Source organism: Daphnia magna, linkage group LG5 (genome assembly GCF_020631705.1).
Source record: "Daphnia magna isolate NIES linkage group LG5, ASM2063170v1.1, whole genome shotgun sequence".
NCBI classification, from domain to species: Eukaryota; Metazoa; Arthropoda; class Branchiopoda; order Diplostraca; family Daphniidae; genus Daphnia; species Daphnia magna.
The window spans coordinates 8,712,105-8,734,280 of NC_059186.1; the positions used below are offsets into that span (position 1 = coordinate 8,712,105).

Genomic DNA, 22,176 nt, shown 5'->3' on the forward strand with positions numbered 1-22,176 from the left:
TTTTTACATTACATTTTTTTTTCGTAAAAAGTTAAGAAACGAAATAATATTTCGATAATTGTAATTTTATTTTCTTCAATCAACCATATACTACGTCGAATGTGATTTCTAATCAACGGGAAATGATAAGAAGAATGAAACCTTGACCGTTAAGCGTTAACGATAACACTTTGATAAGCCAACTGAAAACCAAACACATGTTTAGGTTGGCAATAAAACGCAGGCGATACTCAGTGATCCGATACTTTGTGTATATTTGTACGTTAACATGAATTGAACAAATAAAGTTTATTAGTTCATCAGTAGATTTATGATTTAGTTGGCACAAGGTCAGTACATTATTGGTGTTCTGAGACATAAAACTACTTTATCATTGTTATTGTTCATCCATGATGATCTGCCGGGAAACTAAAACAAAAAACACATGTTAATATTGAATCATATGGACTGGTCATCAGTTTTTCCAAAAAAATGTAAATTAATAGCCACAACTTGCAGACTAAACTATCTGCAACAAAATTCCTGGATGTGGGCCTCGTCAACAAAGATAATGCAGGGCTTGTCTTCCTCTCTGTGGCAATAAAAGGAAATGTAGGTCGCCATTCATTGCTGATTAACTTTCATCATCAAACGTCAGTCTTCAAAAACTGTGCCAATATGACTCCATGCTGGTACTGCCTTGCATTTGAAAAGAAGCTGATTAAACTATCACGACATTCACTGTCAACATGTCAACGACTTGAACTTAAAAAATGAGGCCATTGCGCCAGCAGGGTTTGTACTGGCTGACGAGCAATCTCCCTACTTGCATCATCATCTGACGTGCTCTATCCATCAACCAAATGGAAAGATGAAACACGAAAGAAATAATTTTGTATATTTCGACATCCGAACCTATCGATCCAATCCAAAGAGCTTAAGAAGATAACAGTATTAATACTTAGACTTAGAAAGCGTGGGTCCTGCACAAGGTACAAACAGATTCAGTAAAATACTCTCCTCTCACTGTCAACGACCTTATGATTTTTTTTTTAAGCATCCAATTCAAGATGGCCACCACTGTTTACTTAAAAAGTTCAGAAAACATTTCTTAGATGTCGTTGTGTAATACGCTGCAATCACTGCTTTGAAGGCATCAGATAACGGATAGAACTTAAAAGTGAAGAAACATCACAATATTCCTTTCCATATCTCTCATTCTCTGCTGTGGCGTTATAAATAATCGTCATTTTCATTTCACACAATACGCTTTTCAGTTCCAGATGTATTTCTAAAAAGGGAAGCAATGAAAAGAATTGGGAGAAAAAGAATCAAATGAATGTTATTGTGCAGCAATTGAGGGGGATTGTTGGGCACCATAGCCTTGAGAAAAGAGGCAGTTATCCAAAGAAAAGTTTGGTAGACTGTGTTGTAGTAAATGGCAAAAGAAATCTGATCTTTTTAGGATCAAGCTCCCCCAAGCAAAGCGAAGAATGCAAGTACCTTGAAATGCTTTTCAATTAGTACGGATTAAGGAAGTATCACAACATCCGCTTTCAGGAAATGAAAATTAAGAGCAGACAATTCCTGTTGTTCCTTTTCTGTGCGATAAACGTTAAGTACTATAGCTCAAGAGAGCGTCATTGGCTGAGTAAAAGAAGGTGGAAAACGCAAACAGAAAGCATGACTGTTCCAATTATTGTTGGGGAAATCGACGGATGATGCGATCTTCAAACTGAATGCGGATCTCTGTGGTTTTGATATTAGGCGACTTTTCAATAAATTTCGCCAATGTGGTTATCATTTTATCAGGGGGGCGATCAAATGGAAAGCCCATCGGTCTCTTGTCGGGATACTTTTCGTCCAATATCCCGCAATAAGAGGCTGCATTGCGGCAGAGTTTTTTAGAGTCCTCACCTATACAGCACAACACAAATGTAGGAGCCATAAATAGCCGCAGCTAAAACAAGTAAGTGATGGCAGACGTGTCAAACCAAACCTGCGGCAACAGCCTTACCATTAACGACGCGATCCTCTTTCCAGCTGGTGGCCATAACGAAAAGCGTGAAGGGCATTCCTGGGTTAGGCGCACCTCGCGGCACTAAAAAGTGATCCGGCCAACTAACAGACATCCGTGATTCAAATTAAGTTGCATGTTGTTTTGTTTTTTCTATTGCCATAAAAAGAAATAATAATAAGCTCGCTATACGAACCCGCAACCACAGAAATTGGTCATTCTGTCGGTCGGCAAGTCGGTTGGGACACCTTGATGGGCAAATTAGAGCGTCATCAGCATAACTATTGAACGTAATTAAATGACATTAATATTAGTACACACCTCCTGGAGCGAGTGGTGTTGCGGGAACAGCTGCTTCCAGATCTCTAAACGTACGTTCGAACGGGATCGTCACGGAAGAATCGTCCGATTTTCTCTTGACCATGTTGGCTCCAGGGGTCACTGTCGCACAAAATTAAGTTTTAATTATTTTTCTTTGCAAGTTTTAAAGTCCTCTAGTAGTTTTCTACCTCTGACGACAAATTTGTCCAGTTCGATCATTAGAAGACGTTGTTCCCTGAAAGAAAATGGGCGACCTGCCTCGTCCGCGATCGGTGCCAGAAAAATTCGGAACACAATTTCTTGAGTAGTTTTTGTCGAATTGGTCACCTGTATTCGATAGGAAAAATCTTCGTGCTGCAGGTGCGTCACTCGTGCCTAGAACCAATAAAGTTCTTTATAATAAATATACCTTACTAATACTAACAATAGTTAAATAAAATTGTGGCGTCATCATTATTATTCTTCTTTTTTACTTGGACGGGACGCAAGCTTGAAAAATCCAAACCGCGGTCCAGCTCCACAATACTTTCTTGCCAGCCTGAAATTTTGACAGACCAATTTTAGTTTCACGTACTCTGTAATTAAACCTTCCCGTGCTAGTCTGCATACCAGTGATAATGAGATTTTTTGGTGGATTTGACCGGGGATTATCAGGAGTCGCGTTGCGGCGTACTTCGACATTGTTCACTGTAATTCCTTCCAGAGTCAACTGCAAGTGCCACGAAACAAATGATTTAACAAACTCATATAAAAATTTTAAAGGCTTTGATAGACCTGTTGAGCAGTATAGGGATTTAAAGTGGCTTTGAATTGCTGAAAAAGTGAGTCGATGAACTTGTGCCAGCGGTAAAAGATGGGGTCACGCATGGCCGTCACCGAATCGCCCATAACTCCCATGTTTTCCTTTTTGAAGAGAAACCCGCAACTGTTGGCTTATATTTTTCCAAGACAACAGCTTACACGTCATGAAACTTCATTTACCGAATGGCTGCGGTCAGGATCGTGAATATAACACACTGCAATGTGTCCGAAATTGTGCAGATCACCGTAAAACAACTTGTCGGCAGACCACTGCGACGCTTCGATGAGCTCTCCTAAGGTGTTTGTGCCCGTTGTTTCATCTAAATAGATGATTTCGCCATTCGCCTAACAACCCCCGAATGCGTGCTACACTTTTACGTCTAAGACACAAGGCGACACATGATTACCTTTGCTACCGATCCTTTGTGTATAGCGTGAAGAATGCGGGTGCGCCACAGTTCTAGATTATTAATTTGAAATTCGATTCCAAGTTCGACGCCTTCGTCGGGAATATTTATGTCCTATTCAGGACACACATGCACATTTTTTTGTTTGTGATAATGAAGTTATAAGACAGCATTGTTATGCAGAATTAATGAACCTTGAGAACGAGCCCAGCCGGACGAGATGCCCAATGAATGGCACCGTTAGCATTTGTAAGTTTCGGAAAGTAGGCTTCCATAATGGGTTCGTCCCAGTCGTGATATGACGTTACGCGGGCCAGACCATTAGCTATTCTTTCAGCATCATAACTGTACCAAATAAAAAAATGTGGCTTACTTTCGTGAACTGGGCGCGCTTACTCGAGTATGGGCAAACTTTAGCAATACATTTCGACAGAGAATTTATGCATTTACCGAGCCAAAATTTGTTGGTGCATGTAATAGAAAAGTTCGCCCCGACGATCTGGTGGATTGATGATTTCTCCTGTCGCTTCAACTGGAAAAATTAAATGCCAATGCCAATGATGGCTGTTGATGCCTTAGGAAAAAAAAATGTGCAATATGATTAACATCATTTCTTTTCTAGATAAATCAAACATTAATGCAACTTACCCAAGTCTTCTCGGAAATATGACACCTTATTTTCCACGACCCTGTTCGTAGCTGCAAAGCTGGACATGAGAAATTTTGTTAAGACACAATTCTGTTGTCATTCATTACATTTTTAATGTAATAGCCTACTTTTTATCGATGATGATGGGTTCTTGAGTGGCAGGCTCCTTTTTTTGTTGAACATTGATTTGTGCTTCGCTTCGCACTTTAGTCTCTGTTGCCATGGAAATTTAACTAATTGTTGTTATTATATTGGAAATCAGTACAATTGTTTGTTTCTTTACCAAAAAATTTTCCCGGAAAAATTTCATAGATGGGTGGAAGGCGTAACGAGCGAGCATCTTTTCTTTGAATGAGGGCAGCAGACAAAGCATATACGAAAATGTGTTCGTTTACAGCGTCGTGTACATCGGGATGGGCAGCCAAATTCAACATGTCCGCCACAGTTGGGGCATCTTTTATTTCCAACCAGCCAAGTGAATAATGGACATATTATATGAAGAGTTTTTATAGTTCCATACCCTTAAAGATCTTCACAAGTGTGTAGGCGGCTACACGGTGGCCTGGATGAAAGTTCGAGAATAATCTTCCGCGTGGGATCGTCTTTACCAGGTCTAATTCTGGGATATTCAAGCCATCAGTAGGTGCACTAGCAGGGGTGGCTAAACCCGGTTTTGAAGACAAATCTGTTGGAGACTGAAGAAAGATCCAATCAGACTAAAGGGGTTGTCCAATTTGGATGAATTATTTCAGAGTTAAGTATACAGTATGTTTAGCCTACCACAAAATTTGGGAATTCAAAAGTAATGTTCGGTTTGGGTGAAAATGGCTGAGAAACCCGCTCGAAAAGGTTAAGAACTTGACGTTGTTGAAGCTCCAAATCCGACATCGTGACACGAGAACAAGAGTAAATCAACTATGAATGATTAATCAGTAACGACTTCGTACGTCTTTTAAACGGGGCGTGGGCAATGACATACATCGAATTACATACCAGTTCATTAGTTGTCACAACTTTCTCAGATATTACCTAATCAACGTCGGAAGAATGTGGTTAACCAAGGGGAGTTCCATTTCTAAAACTTAATAAACCTCCTGGCCTATCAGGATTTGGCCCCCTGACGACCCTGTAGAGAAACTTTATAATTCTACTTTTACTTTTCTCCGAATAACGTAATGTAAGTTTAAAAAACATACTGTAAATAAATTTTTCCTTGCTATTTCGCGCATTTTTAGCAAAAATTGCTTTAATCGGCAGTAGAGGAAGGTACGTGTAGCCAATTCGAAACAATAAAACGCAGTGAAGTTCTCCACCACGCGGTCGCTAAATAACTGCAATCAGAGGAAGGGCGGTTAACCAGAGAACTCGTGATTTCCTCATTTGAACAGCAAATCCAAGTGTGAGCAATCATATGATGGAAATCAATCCTATGACAGTATGTTTTTTCACGTATTCTTACCCAACTTCCACGTACAAATAAGAGAGCAACAAGTCGGGCCGTCCAACAACAACCAGCACCATTACGTCGTCCTTCTGAAATAATTTCTGATCAGTCAATTAGCGCGGGAAACCAATATTCTCGACGGCATTGCCGTATGTAAAAATAAATATATATACATATTCAAATGAATAAAAAAATATTCGATGTAAAATAGTTGTTTTTGAAGGCAAGGTCAAATCTCTTTTTTTTTATTGAAGCAGTAAAAAAAGGACATAAAAAAAGAACTATTCGGTATATTTACACGTTTAATAGATATCGATTTCACGCGTCCGATACAGGGCATATATCCTAAACAGACATCATACATGCAGCCAGATGTAGCTCCTATTAGTTTAGTGGTTTCTAACGAAACAAAAGCCTTTGGCGGACGACAGAGTAGAATATAGGTTTCACGAGCTATTAAATGGCATCGTTCTACATGGTGAAGAGCCAAACATCAATAATAAACACGCCGCCATGACCTCTGCAATACGTGTGATAGACGTATACTCCACGTATGTTCGAATGGAAGGGCATGTGGGTCACCTGAATATGTACACATTTGCCGTGACTGGATATTGGCCAAGTCAATCAATAGTGTAATCCAATATATTGTTCTTGTTTCGGTTCGTCTCGCCTTACTTGGGTGGTATCTAGTTCTCTTCGTTCTTGTCGGCTCATCAGAACTAATGATGACTTTTGCATCAATATATATTACATGTTCCTACATTGCCGGAGATGAAAGGGCTTGGGTCATGAGACAGAGACGACATATTATCCACTGTAAAAAGCTTTTCTAAACCGTGTAGGATGTAAAACAAAGAAGATTGGATACTTTTCTTCGATAAGAAAAGAAATGCGATATAATAGATAACGAAATAAAAGCGGTAGAAGAAAAGGAAAGGATTTTGTACCGGAGTATCTGCAGAACAGCTAAACGAATAAAGGAACTAGACACCGTTAAGTTTGTCTTGTGCGTAAAAATCTTGATTTGACAGTTTTCAACAGACGAAAACTAATTTTTCAAGCGATCCATTATAAGAGTAATTACATATCGGAGCCGTCATTAAAGTTTTCTAAATGGTTCAAAATTAAGAATTTAAAAAAGAAGAAACGAGGATCTATTGGTTTGAAGTCTAAGGCCGATTTTTAGAGGTGTTCGCGTCCGCAGCAGCTATTGATGCAGCTAATTCCGCAAACTTGGCTGTCAGGTCCACGCTGTTATCGGCCACCAGTGACTGCAACTGTGGTTAAAAACAAGATAATTAAGTGCAGATGCAAAAGCTTTAACTGCAATAATGGCTTACGTCGAACGGAAGTTTCAAATCTGTGTAACGACTACTTGCTGTACTTTTGGCTGGTGAAACCAATTGGTTCAACAGACTGCTAAGCGATATTTCATCACCCTGGAACGAGACGGGAAATTAAAAACCGGCATCGTCAAGAAAACGATATGGCATCGGGATATTGATAATAATCGCTTACATCTCTGTTTTGCCACGTTGAACCTTCTCCACTGTGCAAACTGGAAGCTAGAGAAGGAAAAGTTCCATTTTCTCCAAAAAAGCTACTCAAGCTGTCAGGTATTGAAAACGGTATACTCCTGACGGACGAGGATTCCGCTCCAGGCTTCTCCGGTGTATTCGGCATCAATATCGACATCCATTCTAATAAAAGAAAAACGAAAAAAAAAAAAAAAGGATGGTGCGACACATAGTTTGTAACATGCAGGTTTCATTTATTCCTACTACCTTGTAGACGATTAGGTGTAGAAGGCAACGACGATGCAGTGGAAGCAGTGGCCCAGCCAGCGGTGGATCCTCCAGCTTTCACCGGGGTGTGTAATAAAATCGAAGGAGGGCGGAAAAAGTCATGGTCCAGTTCTTCTTTTAATAAGGGAAAAAAATGTGTTTAAAACATAAACACATTAACGCGTTTAAGAATTTATCTCTTACCAGTTCCATTTTGAATATCAGGTCCTTTTTTCGGAGATAAATAGAGCGGACCAGAAACCGACGCTGTCGGTATGTCCTTTTGAGGAGAAGTTTGTTGCTGTTGACCATCGAGCTGGACTTGTAAGACAAAAGAGCCCGTTCCGTTGCCGTTCTCTTCAGGTGGCCAGGTAATATTGACCGTAGTGGATTGCGCCATTAACGATGACGGATGAGGTCGCGCTTGAATTGGTGATGGGCCGGGCATTTTACTCAGTGTTGCAGCAAGTGAACCACGCTTCAACGAAGTACCATAACGAAGAGGACGACGTAGCCGTTGTCTCATACGGGAAAACTAGTGAAGAAAGAGGATACAAAGCATCGGCTGAACGTACAAGAAATGAACGGTTACCTGAATTGGTGACTCAATGGGAAGATTTTGAGTAGGACTAGCCTCACTCTGTGGTGACCTCGAGGCGTTAATTCCTCCTCCTGCTAATTCAGAAGAAGAACCATCAGACGGTTGAGACGCGATGACCTGGCGACGGGCAGCCTTCTTAACAGGAAATACTTCCCCACTTGGTTGGCTCTTCATTAAGGAGCTTTTTGCAATATTAACCAATGCGCCAAGCAATGATACGACGTCTCGAGCTGATCGTGAACGAAATATTTATAGATTAAAAAAAATAATAACAATAATACAGTAAAAGACACGTTTGCTTCAATGTACTTGAACGATCTGCATCATGTTCAGGTTTGCTACGTCGCTCCCAAGCATAATTGAGTTGTAGACGGCCGTTGGAGCCGCCACAGATAGTATAAACCTCCCCCACTGTCACTTGATCAGAAGTTTCAAGAATCCAACTTTTTACTTCAAGCTTGACTTCTGTTTCATCCATCTGTTCTTGGCCACTGAAGGTTCTTTTGCGCCCTTTTTTTGTACTGCCAATTGGTGCAACTTGTTTCATCTCCGGTGTTACCCGCATAATTAGCTCATCCTAAAGCCAATCGGTTGAAATGTTAAATAAAGGTTGAAAATCAAACGGACTTGTGAGATACCTCGGCTACAGACTCAGCTTCGAGGATCGAACGAGGTTTCCATTTTTTCGTCAAAAAACTAATGATAGTGGATAAAGGTGAAGAACTATCGGTACTAATACGTATACGAGGATTATGTGCAACCGACTGAACGCGAAGAAAGTCTGCATTGCAGCACGGTGTAAGCTCAATTACAATCCTTTCAGGGGTAGATGGCAATTTTTGAGTTTCTGTTCCAGTGGACTGGAGGCGTTTTAGAGCTGGACACACAGGAGTTTTAATTCTGTAGCTTTTGCCTTTTATCTTGACAGATGTCACACCATGCTGGACCTTGATGTCCAATACAAATATTAATGTCTGGTATGCAAACTAAAAACGTGACAAGACATACCAGCTCATTGAGTTTCTCTCCACAGCGATCATTGAAATAACCTCCTAGCTTCTTCCACATTTCCCCATAGTTGATCAACCCATAGAGTTCCTTGTGCATTCGCTTGCCTTCATCTGGGGTTGGCAGGAGGTATTTTGAGATTTTGTGCCAAGTTCTGTAGTAGAAATGGCGCACCTGATCTTTGTTCTTGATATTTGTAGAGTTTACCAGACTCTTCTTTCGATTTTTAGTATATAAACAGTTTTGTATAGCATCAAAGTCCTTGCCAAATTCATTCAACCCTTCAAAGAAAGCTGCAATATCATCAGCAGACCATTGCTCCCAGGCCCTTCTCCGTTTTTCCTCCACTTGCAGACTTCCAGCAGGGCCATTAGAAGTTGAAGCTTCTTTCCCACTGAGAAGATCTGGTGTGACAGAATCTTTGGTATCCAATTGATTTTCAATTTTCATCCTCAAACTATGTGTTGCTCTTATTCCAAATATAAACGAAATGTGTTGGTGGTATCAAGCATCGAATAATGCCCACACATTCACAGTCTAAATGCCCCCACCGTCCTCGAGTCTAAGAACTGGGGCAGTTAACGTACATTGTACACCTACGGGGAGCTTATACGAAATATTCACTTTCACGCCAGTTACACTTTTTAATCCAGATTACTTGAAAGTTCAAACAAACAAACGAACAAGAGAAGTTTTTAATCCGATAGCGACTTCGTCAAACTTAGCAAACACCAAAAGCGGGAAACGTTATTTTATGACAGTAGAATTCAGCGCAATCCAACAAACGAAACAGATAACCTAGTCGCTAGATGTCAGCCGAATAGACATAATAATAACAATAATAAGGACGAAATGTTGAAAATTCTTTCATTTACTCTCGTAATAATTATAAAAAATCAAATAGAATAAAAAAGTTAGAAATAATAAATTTTTACCTTATTGGATGGTTGCTTAGCTTTTAATGAAGAGGAGAAAAACAGAAAAACAGATAATAACAGGCCAACAGCTGCGACTGCGCTTCTAGTTTACTTGCTGTTTAGTATGTGCGTTCGCATTGACCTACAAAAACAAAGTGAAAAGAAATTCTTTAATTGATTTTGAATTTGGTGTCGATAAGGAAGGGAATTATCAGATTTCCTCGAATCTAACGATTGTATTCGGTAAAACTCTATTTGATTACCACAATGTCGAACCAAAAGTTTGTTTGTCCATATAATCCAACACATGTAATGAAAGTCACCCGAGCCCATCATCATGTTGTCAACTGTCGCAGAGTATGACATAATTGATTTCGTATGTAATTCAAGACTAATTGCTTCCAAAAAAATTACAGGCACATGTTCATAAAGAATTTGTTATTTGCTCATACAATGCCCTCCATCATTTTGCTCCTGAAGATGAAGCTAAACACCTAGAGACATGTCCTGATAGGATTGCTTTGATTGATGCCATACATGTCACATGTAAGTTATTTCAAAATGCCACAGAAATATGTATTTCAAATGTTTGAATTAACATTTTATGTGTAGATGGGATGAAATCTGTAATCACAGGTAACTTAACCATGCCTCCTCCTGCTCAAAGGCACTTTGAAGATCATGAAAACTGGGACAGTGATTAGTGGAGCTGTCTAAGACCGATATCTTTCATGGTTCAAATAAGGTTTCCACATCAGTGTGGATGCAAATTATGAATTTTGACATTAAATGTGCACCTTCAGAATACAGAACATTCATGATTCTTACAAAAGATTTTGTCTAGTGTCTGATATTGAGTACAAGTTGGTGAAAATACATTTACTGTTCTATATTTTTGTCATATTCCTCTCTGCTAACAGAATTTGACATATTACATTCAACCCCAAGCTTTTGCAACACAACAGCTACATAACCATCAGTCTCAGCTTTGTTGAAAAGCAGCTGAGGATTCTCTATAAGATTCTCATTAACCTCAATCAGTTTACCCTTGACACCTGCTCTAATACTGTACACAGAATCATCCTCACACTCAACAATACAAAGAATCGAATGTTCATCTACATATTGCCCGCCATGCTTCTTTTTTCCGAGAACTTTGTTGTCACTTCGATCTAGCTTTTCACCAACTTTATAGTTTACTTTTCGTATGGGAGATCCTTTCTCGAAAATTGCATGGCTTTTGGCTACAGTGACTAAACATATCTTATTTGAATGGTATAACAGACAGGTATCGTTTTTTCCTTCTCTTTGAATATATCTCCGAGTGAAGTAACGATCGATAACACTTGGGTACTTGGCAGACAGGGTGACAGATTCTTCAAGAGGTACATTCATGGTAGTTGAGCTGTTGTGGCAGTTTATTAGCTAGATGTATTTTCTTGTAGCCTTCGTTGCACTTCTTCTCGTTTCAGTTTAGATTTTTCTGCGTTCAAGCTTCTATTAATTTCTCTCTAAAAAAAAAAAAAAATTTTGGTTGGGTTACAGTGAAAAGAGAAAACATTTTGGAATAGTTTTTTTCATCCCAGATGACTTTCAAAATAACTGTTAGCCTCAAAATTAGAAAACTGAATTATGTCAGGTCTAACAATCTTAAAGGATTAACCTGGTATTCCTAAACATATTATGGTATAAATGCTTAACTCATCTATGTATTCCATGTTTGTCCAATTTCTTTGCTAACAAAGAAAAAATGAACACTCGTACCTCTCGTTTTAAGCAAGCGACCATTAGCGCATCTTGTTTGTTGCAAAAACCAACGAATCTTCCAACCGGGTTCTGCGAAAAAAACCCACAGATTTTTTATTAGCACATCAGTTTTTGATTGGGTGGACCACATGGTGAGTTTGTATACTCACTCCTTGTATTCAACAGGTAAAAATTACCTCTTTATGACACGCCAATAGTAAACGAATCAGTTCATTGCACTCAGGAGAATGTAAATGAGGTGAGAGATTCGAATGCATATTATTTTTACTTACTTAGATTTCGAGCAACGAGCATACCACAGCACGCGAATGCAGACGACCAAAGTTATGTAATAAATCATTTGGGTCGAACATTGGGTCGAAACTTTACCGAGGGCCTCTAGCGGCATAAAAAGCTATTTACAGGTTGAAATGAATAATCTGAATAAATTCATCTTCATGCAAACATGGCCGATAACATAAATTACACTGCAAAACCAACAGTATTTCTAACATAAATTTGTCATCGAAGTAGGAGATGTTTCGTTTTATTTTAGACTAAAGCCGGTGGGTTTTCAGAAAATTTACAATAGTTTAGGTAAAAACTAAACCGGGTCAATACCAAACACATATTAACAGAGAAATTTTTCAATTTACAAAATGGTAAATTTTTCACAGCTTAGGAATTTACTGTGAGACATTATACTGGGGATCCTATAGTTGGACAACTGCGTTAGCAAACTTTATCTATCCAAACCGATTTAGGACAAGAAGATGCGTACTGTGCCTTTAATATTTTTTCGGCATAAAGGACAATGCTCCAGTGCTAGAGAATGTTCAACAAATTAAATTTCAACAATAACTTCTTGTAAGTAATTAATTTACCTGCTGCGCACTGTACGCATGTTACTATGTGTCCACAAGGAATGTATGCAATTGATACTTCCTCGTCAAGGCACACTTTGCAGAGACGCGCTTCCTTAAGGCGTCGTATCTCTTCCTCTAAGATTTGGGCTACAAACAAAAATAAATTTGTTTGAACGAATATATAAAAATTGTGCTTTTGACTAAATTACTTCTATCAGTTGCAGTGCATTGAGCACCAAGCTGGGCTGATACTTCTGATGTACAGAGATTTCCTGTTACATTTTCGGAGTTTTCTGGCACCTTTGGAATTGCGGTTTCCTGATGCGCAGGTGTTTCAGATCTGATTTGCGAGGCCAACGGTGCATCTTCATTAGTAACTCTTCTACGGGAATCACTTGTAGAAAGTGAAATCAAATGTTCTTCCCTTATGTTTTCTGCTGAAGAAGAATGCCGGCTAACTGAAGACAAAGACGTGGCTGATGGCCATTCCACATCCTCATAGCTTAGAGAAAAGGACGTGAACCAATAACTTACCTTCTCCATTGAAACCTGATTAACTGAATAGGCCTACTTACTTGCCATTTTCCAATGATTGGCGATGTTCATTGTAATGCTGGAACTCAATAGCTGCTTCGAGAAGTGAATCAACAGTATCGAAAGGTTGTCCAGTATTGCGTATTTGGTATTTCAAGGCCTGCTTGACGCGAGAAAGATCCACACCCATTGCTAAAACTGTCTGTACAATGGGGGTGCCTAGTAAACTTCGCAATTCGGCCTCAGAAACCTCCCTTGGTGGGGAACGTTGACTACCCACTGAAGCCGCCAGGGAATGCTTAACTTTAGGAGTAGACATGGACTCTTTTGCCTCTTTGATATACTGCTCCCCCTTCATCAACATTACGAAACGACACTGAGGGAACCAGCGAGCATGTTCAAGCCAGGGATCGTCGTCTGGTTCCCAGTTTCTTAATCCTGACCCACAATGGAAACAATTGACATGGTCATTTACACCTACAGATAATTACAATAATGATGAACAAAAAAATTAAATCTTTTAGTCTAAGCGATTGTTACCAAGATGGAAGAAACCAGCCTGAGCCATTGCCCGTGGAGTTTGCTTTAGTTGAGGTGGCCAATGGCCATAACTTTTAAGTCGTGCATCAAGTGTAGCATATGTTATGTAACGTGGCCCAGTATGTTTTCTTATACCCAATTCTTCTAAGTTTTCTCCAACAAGGGCATCTAACTGCATGTTTTCTGTAGATTGTGGTTCTTTAAAAATGTGTAAATCAAATGGCTTTTTAATTGGAATACTAATCTTTTTTTTTACCTGTATCTGGGAAGGCATCTGGTCTCATTTGTGAAGTAAAATGGTGTGTGGCTCCAAATCCTGTGTTCATTTGCTGTGGAACAGGTAGAGATGTTGCCCGTTCAACCAATGCGTGATGTGACTGATCTTCACCCAATGGCACATTTCCTACTGGTAAACCTGAAAAACACAGCACAAGTATTGTTCTGTTTCAATTTTCAAGATTTTTAAAACTAACCCAGTACAAAAGGACATGACGGAAAAAGTCGTTGATGCTCTCTTACTGGGTCATCATCTACTTCCCAATCTTTCACCACTCCTCTGCAGAACGCACACTGAACCTGATCATCAACCCCAACATAGAAGAATCAAGCCTTAGCTAATGCGAGTGGGTTTAAAAACGTAGCAGAAAAGTGTTCATTGAAAGTTCGCAAACGAATATCTTCTCGTTTAAGAACTATCCATTCCTGGGGCATGATGATAACCGTATTGCGACGTCAGTGAACAACACTAACACTCTAACTAACACCCTAACACAGTTGTGTCAAAACACAAAATAAAGGATGAACGTTGCAAAATGTTTAGCTCTTCCCGTTGCCAAGTTTCAAAAAATGAAAAGGCATATACCCCGCGCTAGCGCTCGGCCCCGCGCTAATCGGGGAGCTTTTTAGTCGATCCGGTACGGGGATAATCTTAATCAGGGAAGAGATTTCGGTGCTCGGTGCGGTGATATCGGTGATCGGTGCCTTCCCCGATTATCAATGAATAGTGATCTAAATTGGCAGTTGCCCTACGGCCAACAAGAAAAAAATGTGACCCAAGTCACGTGATTCTCGTTGGCCTATCAGAACTCAAGGTCACTGGTAAGACTAACCCCTTATGGCTGTAGCGGTGCTATCGGTGCAGCACCGATTATAGCACCGTTCCGCACCGAAAAAAGAAATCCCCGCACCGAACTTCCCCGATTCATTTTAATCGGGGAAGCTTAGCGGTGTCCCCGATTAGAATGTGATCGGGGCCGAGCCCTACCCCGCGCAGAGTAATAGAATACTGGTGTAGCCACGGCAATGTTAACTCCCTCTCTCGGATTTTTTCCCAAAAGTTGTTGCCAATTTCGCGTATCGATTGTGAGAAAAAGAGGCAAGATATCGATTTAAGTGTCCCATAACCGTAACGCCACCTATGAATTGAGTTTTATGGGTTGTTAAGAAATCTCTTCATGCTCTTACTTTTTTCACACTAATTAATTAAGCCACTTTTTGTTTACTTTCTGAAGTACAGACGACGAAAATGAGCGAAAACATAGCGAAAACGTAATACATCACAAGTTCACAACACAGCCGCTGTGGCGCTTTCGTTATGGGACAGAAAGACTTTCAGGCCAAAAAGGCAATGGGAGGGCCCGCCATAAGCGTGGCTACACCAGTATTCTATTACTCTGCCCCGCGAGTAGGGATCGGCCCCGATTAGCCATAATCGGGTTAACCGCCCCGCCCCGGGAAAAGGAAATCGGGGCTGAATCAGGGCTCCATTTCGTCAGCCAGGGCGGGGCGGGGCGGGGCAAAAATCGAGGTTAACCTGCTTGCCCCGATGCCATTTGCAAAAATGGTGCCTGAACTTAAACTACGAATTTGGGTCGGGTTTTTATTGGATCAACCGGGGCGAACTCCCCGATTTTCATCATAATAATCGATTTCGACTCGATCGACTATGTTTTTACGTCGATCGATTGATTGTAATCGGGGTTGCAACCCAGATTAGGCACCCCGATTGAAATCGGGGTTCAAAAATTTTCACCCTAAGCCCTGAACGCCCCGCCCCGGGCCCCGAATTTCGAAACCCGATGGGCAAAATGCAACCCGATTAGGGTCGGGACCGATCCCTACCCGCGAGAAGAGCCCTTTAGCCTTATTATTATTTTCCGATCAAGAAGGATTCCGTGAATTTAATCTAATTATTCTAACCCATGAGAAAATGATGAAGTAGAGTAGTTGCTCATATACATAAATGAAATATACTGTAAATTGAATAATTTTGATTTAACAAGCACAGTAAAATATCAATTTTCAAGTTAGTAATGAAATATTTAAATGAAATTAAGCTAAGTGCCCTTAGTAATGTGATATTAACCGTAAGTTTCGTTTGTTTGCTTAGTTTCTGGTTGAAAATGTTTATGAAGATTCATGTTACGTCCAGTGTATCGTATTTTTCGATTAAAATAAAATACAGAAAATCCGTATTTTATTACGTATTTGTATTTTGCTGTTCCTTGTTTTAAATTTAAGTATTTTTATTTTGTATTTCTTGCTCAAAGTAAATAAAATAAAAATACTGTTTTTAAATACTTTACATATTAGAATTTGTGTAACACGGTATGATATAGCACATTTTTTGGCCTGCACTATTGCAACTGCAAATTGACTTGCAATAGTTTCTCTATATGTCCATTGCGTTTTACTTCAAATTTTCACGAAAATTTCAATATATACCGAATTTCATCTTAGTTTTGTGTGATTTCATTAAAATATCAGGTTTATCATACCTATGGTATAAAGATTTGCCTGAATTGGCGGTAGACAATCAGACATAACTACACAAACGAAGAAAGAAACACTGCCGACACAGAAATACAATTCGCCGGAATTTACACCATAACGCTATTAGCTCTAAGAGATTGTTCGTTCGTAAATACAAATCAATCCCGAAGGTCTAACCACCGTGGGTGAACGCTCACTCGACGCTCACCTTTTCACCCACGGGCCCTATAAGGGATGTGTTTTAAGTATTAACACCACTCGGGTTTGAATCAAAATCAATTGTTATACACTACACTGCATATGGAGCACCACAGTAAATACAACTATAACACTTAGATTCGACGCTCAACATTCAAATATTCTCGGCACACTCACTCCCTTTTTGTCTTCTTACCTCTTTATAACATCCTTCTACAAGCAAGGCCTTAGGCAATGCCGTTTCCCACTGCGCAACGTTCGAGTTTCATCCCGATCCGGATTGATTTCCAAAACGTCGATTGCAGTAGCATCCTTTCCTTTATCCTTCATTTCCTTACACTATGGTAAGTATTAAAGCTGCTTATAAACCATGTAAGAGCCAATATTGTCACACTAACTTTGACATTTCTTTTTATGCAGTAATAAGAATGCCAGGAAAACCGAATCACAGAAGATGTTCTTCGCCACTTTCAAATTGAGGACGTGGACGGCCCAGAAAGCAGCCTACTGTAGATAGTGTAGAAGATTTGAGTTTTGTCCAACAGGACATTCTAAACGAAGAGAATCAGATTTTGTTCGATGAAGCTTCTGACTCAGTCTCGCAGGCCATTGACTTCAATGAGAATCAGGATTCAGGCGTGCAATTGAATCAGGCTCCTACTCCAGATTTGTCGACAGAAAATCTTGCTCGAGCTATTTGGTCAGATGATGAGGAAATTGAGGATGACGAAGAAGCTCCAACAGCTCGCAAGGATCCTGATCAACCACCCAATACTAATCCAATTTCAGCTTTCAAGCAGAGTAAGTACTAGGATTACACCAATATTGTTTACCAATTTAGCACTAATTTATATATTTATATCCTTATTTTACAGACTCATTTCCTTCCTGGAGAAAAGAGTTCTTCATGGATTGGCGTTAGGTTGCAGACGAGCGAGTTCATTGCCTTTGCAAAACGTGCCGGAATTACTTTTCCACACCCTTCTCGTCAAGCCACTTTGGACCGACTCGCGACTCGCATGCTGGTCACTGGAAACATTCCCCTAATTTTTTTAGGAATCCGGAATGGAAAGAATTTGTCAAGGTACATTACATATTTGTATGATGTTACTTTTATATCACTTGTACTTTGTAACATTAGGTCATCATACCAGGTTACAAGGCCCCAACCGATTTCACAATGAGACGGCGTCATATAGGAGAAGAATATGACCGAATTAAGATGCTCGAATGCCCGACGAAAATAAACATCGGTTCCCTTTACTGGCACCGATTGCACGTGACATATTGGGAATCCCTGCTACTTCGGCCAACATTGAACGATGCTTCAGCACAGCGCTAGACATTTTTGCCATAAAATGTATCAACAGGAAGGTTGATTTACTAAATATGCTACTGTTCATTACCCGGAATAAAAACTTTAAATAGTTGTCTAACTGTGTTCTAGTTTCGCAATACAGAGAAAAAAAGTATTTTGTATTTTATTTTGTATTTTATTTTAATTTATTTTGTATTTTAGGTTTTTGAAGAAAAAATTTATTTGAAAGGTCGAGTATTTTAAAATAAAGTATTTTTATTTTAAAATACTCACTTTTTTATCAAATACGATACACTGGTTACGTCCATTGTACTATCTTACAGCTTAGTTCTGATACTATAAACGACTAACTACAAGTGATTTCGCTTATTAGAATGGCCAACCGAAATAGTAATAGGATGATCAATAAGGGATGCAACCTGAAGAGGAGAAAGATCTACCATCAGCTGAACAAGCCCCTGACGATAATGACATTAAAAGAAGAGTCACGAACTGTTGATTTGTCTTATGTATTGTTCGCCACTTTGACAGCCTATTTCGGACCGTGTTTATGGAATTTTTTGAGCAGAAAAAATATTGTCGACAAAACAGTGAAACAGTTGGACATCTACGAAATGCTTAAAGTCATGATTGCTGAACGGAAGAATGATTTGTCATCGAAGTAGAGATGTTTCGTTTTATTTTAGACTAAAGCCGGTGGGTTTTCAGAAAATTTACAATAGTTTAGGTAAAAACTAAACCGGGTCAATACCAAACACATATTAACAGAGAAATTTTTCAATTTACAAAATGGTAAATTTTTCACAGCTTAGGAATTTACTGTGAGACATTATACTGGGGATCCTATAGTTGGACAACTGCGTTAGCAAACTTTATCTATCCAAACCGATTTAGGACAAGAAGATGCGTACTGTGCCTTTAATATTTTTTCGGCATAAAGGACAATGCTCCAGTGCTAGAGAATGTTCAACAAATTAAATTTCAACAATAACTTCTTGTAAGTAATTAATTTACCTGCTGCGCACTGTACGCATGTTACTATGTGTCCACAAGGAATGTATGCAATTGATACTTCCTCGTCAAGGCACACTTTGCAGAGACGCGCTTCCTTAAGGCGTCGTATCTCTTCCTCTAAGATTTGGGCTACAAACAAAAATAAATTTGTTTGAACGAATATATAAAAATTGTGCTTTTGACTAAATTACTTCTATCAGTTGCAGTGCATTGAGCACCAAGCTGGGCTGATACTTCTGATGTACAGAGATTTCCTGTTACATTTTCGGAGTTTTCTGGCACCTTTGGAATTGCGGTTTCCTGATGCGCAGGTGTTTCAGATCTGATTTGCGAGGCCAACGGTGCATCTTCATTAGTAACTCTTCTACGGGAATCACTTGTAGAAAGTGAAATCAAATGTTCTTCCCTTATGTTTTCTGCTGAAGAAGAATGCCGGCTAACTGAAGACAAAGACGTGGCTGATGGCCATTCCACATCCTCATAGCTTAGAGAAAAGGACGTGAACCAATAACTTACCTTCTCCATTGAAACCTGATTAACTGAATAGGCCTACTTACTTGCCATTTTCCAATGATTGGCGATGTTCATTGTAATGCTGGAACTCAATAGCTGCTTCGAGAAGTGAATCAACAGTATCGAAAGGTTGTCCAGTATTGCGTATTTGGTATTTCAAGGCCTGCTTGACGCGAGAAAGATCCACACCCATTGCTAAAACTGTCTGTACAATGGGGGTGCCTAGTAAACTTCGCAATTCGGCCTCAGAAACCTCCCTTGGTGGGGAACGTTGACTACCCACTGAAGCCGCCAGGGAATGCTTAACTTTAGGAGTAGACATGGACTCTTTTGCCTCTTTGATATACTGCTCCCCCTTCATCAACATTACGAAACGACACTGAGGGAACCAGCGAGCATGTTCAAGCCAGGGATCGTCGTCTGGTTCCCAGTTTCTTAATCCTGACCCACAATGGAAACAATTGACATGGTCATTTACACCTACAGATAATTACAATAATGATGAACAAAAAAAATTAAATCTTTTAGTCTAAGCGATTGTTACCAAGATGGAAGAAACCAGCCTGAGCCATTGCCCGTGGAGTTTGCTTTAGTTGAGGTGGCCAATGGCCATAACTTTTAAGTCGTGCATCAAGTGTAGCATATGTTATGTAACGTGGCCCAGTATGTTTTCTTATACCCAATTCTTCTAAGTTTTCTCCAACAAGGGCATCTAACTGCATGTTTTCTGTAGATTGTGGTTCTTTAAAAATGTGTAAATCAAATGGCTTTTTAATTGGAATACTAATCTTTTTTTTTTACCTGTATCTGGGAAGGCATCTGGTCTCATTTGTGAAGTAAAATGGTGTGTGGCTCCAAATCCTGTGTTCATTTGCTGTGGAACAGGTAGAGATGTTGCCCGTTCAACCAATGCGTGATGTGACTGATCTTCACCCAATGGCACATTTCCTACTGGTAAACCTGAAAAACACAGCACAAGTATTGTTCTGTTTCAATTTTCAAGATTTTTAAAACTAACCCAGTACAAAAGGACATGACGGAAAAAGTCGTTGATGCTCTCTTACTGGGTCATCATCTACTTCCCAATCTTTCACCACTCCTCTGCAGAACGCACACTGAACCTGATCATCAACCCCAACATAGAAGAATCCAGCCTTAGCTAATGCGAGTGGGTTTAAAAACGTAGCAGAAAAGTGTTCATTGAAAGTTCGCAAACGAATATCTTCTCGTTTAAGAACTATCCATTCCTGGGGCATGATGATAACCGTATTGCGACGTCAGTGAACAACACTAACACTCTAACTAACACCCTAACACAGTTGTGTCAAAACACAAAATAAAGGATGAACGTTGCAAAATGTTTAGCTCTTCCCGTTGCCAAGTTTCAAAAAATGAAAAGGCATATACCCCGCGCTAGCGCTCGGCCCCCGCGCTAATCGGGGAGCTTTTTAGTCGATCCGGTACGGGGATAATCTTAATCAGGGAAGAGATTTCGGTGCTCGGTGCGGTGATATCGGTGATCGGTGCCTTCCCCGATTATCAATGAATAGTGATCTAAATTGGCAGTTGCCCTACGGCCAACAAGAAAAAAATGTGACCCAAGTCACGTGATTCTCGTTGGCCTATCAGAACTCAAGGTCACTGGTAAGACTAACCCCTTATGGCTGTAGCGGTGCTATCGGTGCAGCACCGATTATAGCACCGTTCCGCACCGAAAAAAGAAATCCCCGCACCGAACTTCCCCGATTCATTTTAATCGGGGAAGCTTAGCGGTGTCCCCGATTAGAATGTGATCGGGGCCGAGCCCTACCCCGCGCAGAGTAATAGAATACTGGTGTAGCCACGGCAATGTTAACTCCCTCTCTCGGATTTTTTCCCAAAAGTTGTTGCCAATTTCGCGTATCGATTGTGAGAAAAAGAGGCAAGATATCGATTTAAGTGTCCCATAACCGTAACGCCACCTATGAATTGAGTTTTATGGGTTGTTAAGAAATCTCTTCATGCTCTTACTTTTTTCACACTAATTAATTAAGCCACTTTTTGTTTACTTTCTGAAGTACAGACGACGAAAATGAGCGAAAACATAGCGAAAACGTAATACATCACAAGTTCACAACACAGCCGCTGTGGCGCTTTCGTTATGGGACAGAAAGACTTTCAGGCCAAAAAGGCAATGGGAGGGCCCGCCATAAGCGTGGCTACACCAGTATTCTATTACTCTGCCCCGCGAGTAGGGATCGGCCCCGATTAGCCATAATCGGGTTAACCGCCCCGCCCCGGGAAAAGGAAATCGGGGCTGAATCAGGGCTCCATTTCGTCAGCCAGGGCGGGGCGGGGCGGGGCAAAAATCGAGGTTAACCTGCTTGCCCCGATGCCATTTGCAAAAATGGTGCCTGAACTTAAACTACGAATTTGGGTCGGGTTTTTATTGGATCAACCGGGGCGAACTCCCCGATTTTCATCATAATAATCGATTTCGACTCGATCGACTATGTTTTTACGTCGATCGATTGATTGTAATCGGGGTTGCAACCCAGATTAGGCACCCCGATTGAAATCGGGGTTCAAAAATTTTCACCCTAAGCCCTGAACGCCCCGCCCCGGGCCCCGAATTTCGAAACCCGATGGGCAAAATGCAACCCGATTAGGGTCGGGACCGATCCCTACCCGCGAGAAGAGCCCTTTAGCCTTATTATTATTTTCCGATCAAGAAGGATTCCGTGAATTTAATCTAATTATTCTAA

The 22,176-nt window shown here is 40.2% G+C and overlaps 5 protein-coding genes and 1 long non-coding RNA gene across 13 annotated transcripts; 2 read left to right on the plus strand and 4 right to left on the minus strand.

The window, feature by feature from the left end:
- Nucleotides 1-237: 237 nt before the first annotated feature.
- Nucleotides 238-9,824, minus strand: LOC116922772 (phenoloxidase subunit 1). Of its 4 annotated transcripts, XM_032929179.2 has the most exons (24): nucleotides 9,015-9,824; nucleotides 8,645-8,953; nucleotides 8,419-8,583; nucleotides 7,610-7,940; nucleotides 7,267-7,286; nucleotides 6,913-6,944; nucleotides 6,124-6,163; nucleotides 5,122-5,203; nucleotides 4,695-4,793; nucleotides 4,458-4,628; nucleotides 4,303-4,387; nucleotides 4,174-4,232; nucleotides 3,976-4,099; nucleotides 3,720-3,870; nucleotides 3,526-3,639; nucleotides 3,299-3,463; nucleotides 3,092-3,220; nucleotides 2,927-3,026; nucleotides 2,791-2,855; nucleotides 2,506-2,692; nucleotides 2,318-2,437; nucleotides 2,193-2,244; nucleotides 1,997-2,100; nucleotides 238-1,896 (listed from the first exon to the last, which is right to left on the minus strand). In XM_032929179.2, exons 1-24 carry the CDS (start codon nucleotides 9,462-9,464, stop codon nucleotides 1,676-1,678), a joined length of 3,375 nt encoding a protein of 1,124 aa, XP_032785070.2. In that variant the 5' UTR covers nucleotides 9,465-9,824; the 3' UTR covers nucleotides 238-1,675. The 4 variants fall into 4 exon arrangements, with proteins under 4 accessions (XP_032785070.2, XP_032785071.2, XP_032785072.2 ...); XM_032929180.2 differs by lacking the exons at nucleotides 6,124-6,163; nucleotides 6,913-6,944; nucleotides 7,267-7,286; ... (2 more) ...; nucleotides 8,645-8,953; nucleotides 9,015-9,824 and adding exons at nucleotides 5,371-5,505; nucleotides 5,634-5,686 and having other exon boundaries at nucleotides 4,695-4,890; nucleotides 4,955-5,300; XM_032929181.2 differs by lacking the exons at nucleotides 6,124-6,163; nucleotides 6,913-6,944; nucleotides 7,267-7,286; ... (2 more) ...; nucleotides 8,645-8,953; nucleotides 9,015-9,824 and adding exons at nucleotides 5,371-5,505; nucleotides 5,634-5,686 and having other exon boundaries at nucleotides 4,695-4,890; nucleotides 4,955-5,311.
- A 219-nt stretch (nucleotides 9,825-10,043) lies between these two features.
- On the plus strand, nucleotides 10,044-10,823 carry LOC116923042 (gametocyte-specific factor 1). The gene is made up of 3 exons (XM_032929580.2): nucleotides 10,044-10,288; nucleotides 10,348-10,477; nucleotides 10,544-10,823. The coding sequence occupies exons 1-3, from the start codon at nucleotides 10,199-10,201 to the stop codon at nucleotides 10,633-10,635; spliced, it is 312 nt and encodes a 103-aa protein (XP_032785471.1). The 5' UTR covers nucleotides 10,044-10,198; the 3' UTR covers nucleotides 10,636-10,823.
- Nucleotides 10,806-12,062, minus strand: LOC116923021 (protein Abitram). Of its 2 annotated transcripts, none has more exons than XM_032929549.2 (3): nucleotides 11,971-12,062; nucleotides 11,633-11,767; nucleotides 10,806-11,442 (listed from the first exon to the last, which is right to left on the minus strand). In XM_032929549.2, exon 3 carries the CDS (start codon nucleotides 11,324-11,326, stop codon nucleotides 10,811-10,813), a length of 516 nt encoding a protein of 171 aa, XP_032785440.1. In that variant the 5' UTR covers nucleotides 11,327-11,442; nucleotides 11,633-11,767; nucleotides 11,971-12,062; the 3' UTR covers nucleotides 10,806-10,810. The 2 variants fall into 2 exon arrangements, with proteins under 2 accessions (XP_032785440.1, XP_032785439.1); XM_032929548.2 differs by having other exon boundaries at nucleotides 11,696-11,767; nucleotides 11,971-12,060.
- Nucleotides 12,063-12,208: 146 nt separating this feature from the next.
- On the minus strand, nucleotides 12,209-14,415 carry LOC116922878 (baculoviral IAP repeat-containing protein 2). 3 transcript variants are annotated; one of them, XM_045174009.1, is made up of 7 exons: nucleotides 14,137-14,415; nucleotides 13,874-14,058; nucleotides 13,618-13,815; nucleotides 13,119-13,554; nucleotides 12,753-13,045; nucleotides 12,562-12,690; nucleotides 12,209-12,502 (listed from the first exon to the last, which is right to left on the minus strand). In XM_045174009.1, exons 1-7 carry the CDS (start codon nucleotides 14,145-14,147, stop codon nucleotides 12,438-12,440), a joined length of 1,317 nt encoding a protein of 438 aa, XP_045029944.1. In that variant the 5' UTR covers nucleotides 14,148-14,415; the 3' UTR covers nucleotides 12,209-12,437. The 3 variants fall into 3 exon arrangements, with proteins under 3 accessions (XP_045029944.1, XP_045029945.1, XP_032785229.2); XM_045174010.1 differs by having other exon boundaries at nucleotides 13,874-14,032; nucleotides 14,137-14,414; XM_032929338.2 differs by having other exon boundaries at nucleotides 13,874-14,032; nucleotides 14,091-14,414.
- Nucleotides 14,416-16,287: 1,872 nt separating this feature from the next.
- LOC123472455 lies at nucleotides 16,288-18,059 on the plus strand. The gene is made up of 4 exons (XR_006646896.1): nucleotides 16,288-16,931; nucleotides 17,008-17,388; nucleotides 17,463-17,671; nucleotides 17,729-18,059. It is a non-coding gene; the product is annotated as an uncharacterized LOC123472455 (long non-coding RNA).
- Nucleotides 18,060-18,567: 508 nt separating this feature from the next.
- On the minus strand, nucleotides 18,568-20,775 carry LOC123466511 (baculoviral IAP repeat-containing protein 7-like). Of its 2 annotated transcripts, none has more exons than XM_045174008.1 (7): nucleotides 20,451-20,775; nucleotides 20,234-20,392; nucleotides 19,977-20,159; nucleotides 19,477-19,912; nucleotides 19,111-19,403; nucleotides 18,920-19,048; nucleotides 18,568-18,860 (listed from the first exon to the last, which is right to left on the minus strand). In XM_045174008.1, the coding sequence occupies exons 1-7, from the start codon at nucleotides 20,686-20,688 to the stop codon at nucleotides 18,796-18,798; spliced, it is 1,503 nt and encodes a 500-aa protein (XP_045029943.1). In that variant the 5' UTR covers nucleotides 20,689-20,775; the 3' UTR covers nucleotides 18,568-18,795. The 2 variants fall into 2 exon arrangements, with proteins under 2 accessions (XP_045029943.1, XP_045029942.1); XM_045174007.1 differs by having other exon boundaries at nucleotides 19,977-20,174; nucleotides 20,451-20,774.
- Between the last annotated feature and the right edge of the window lie 1,401 nt (nucleotides 20,776-22,176).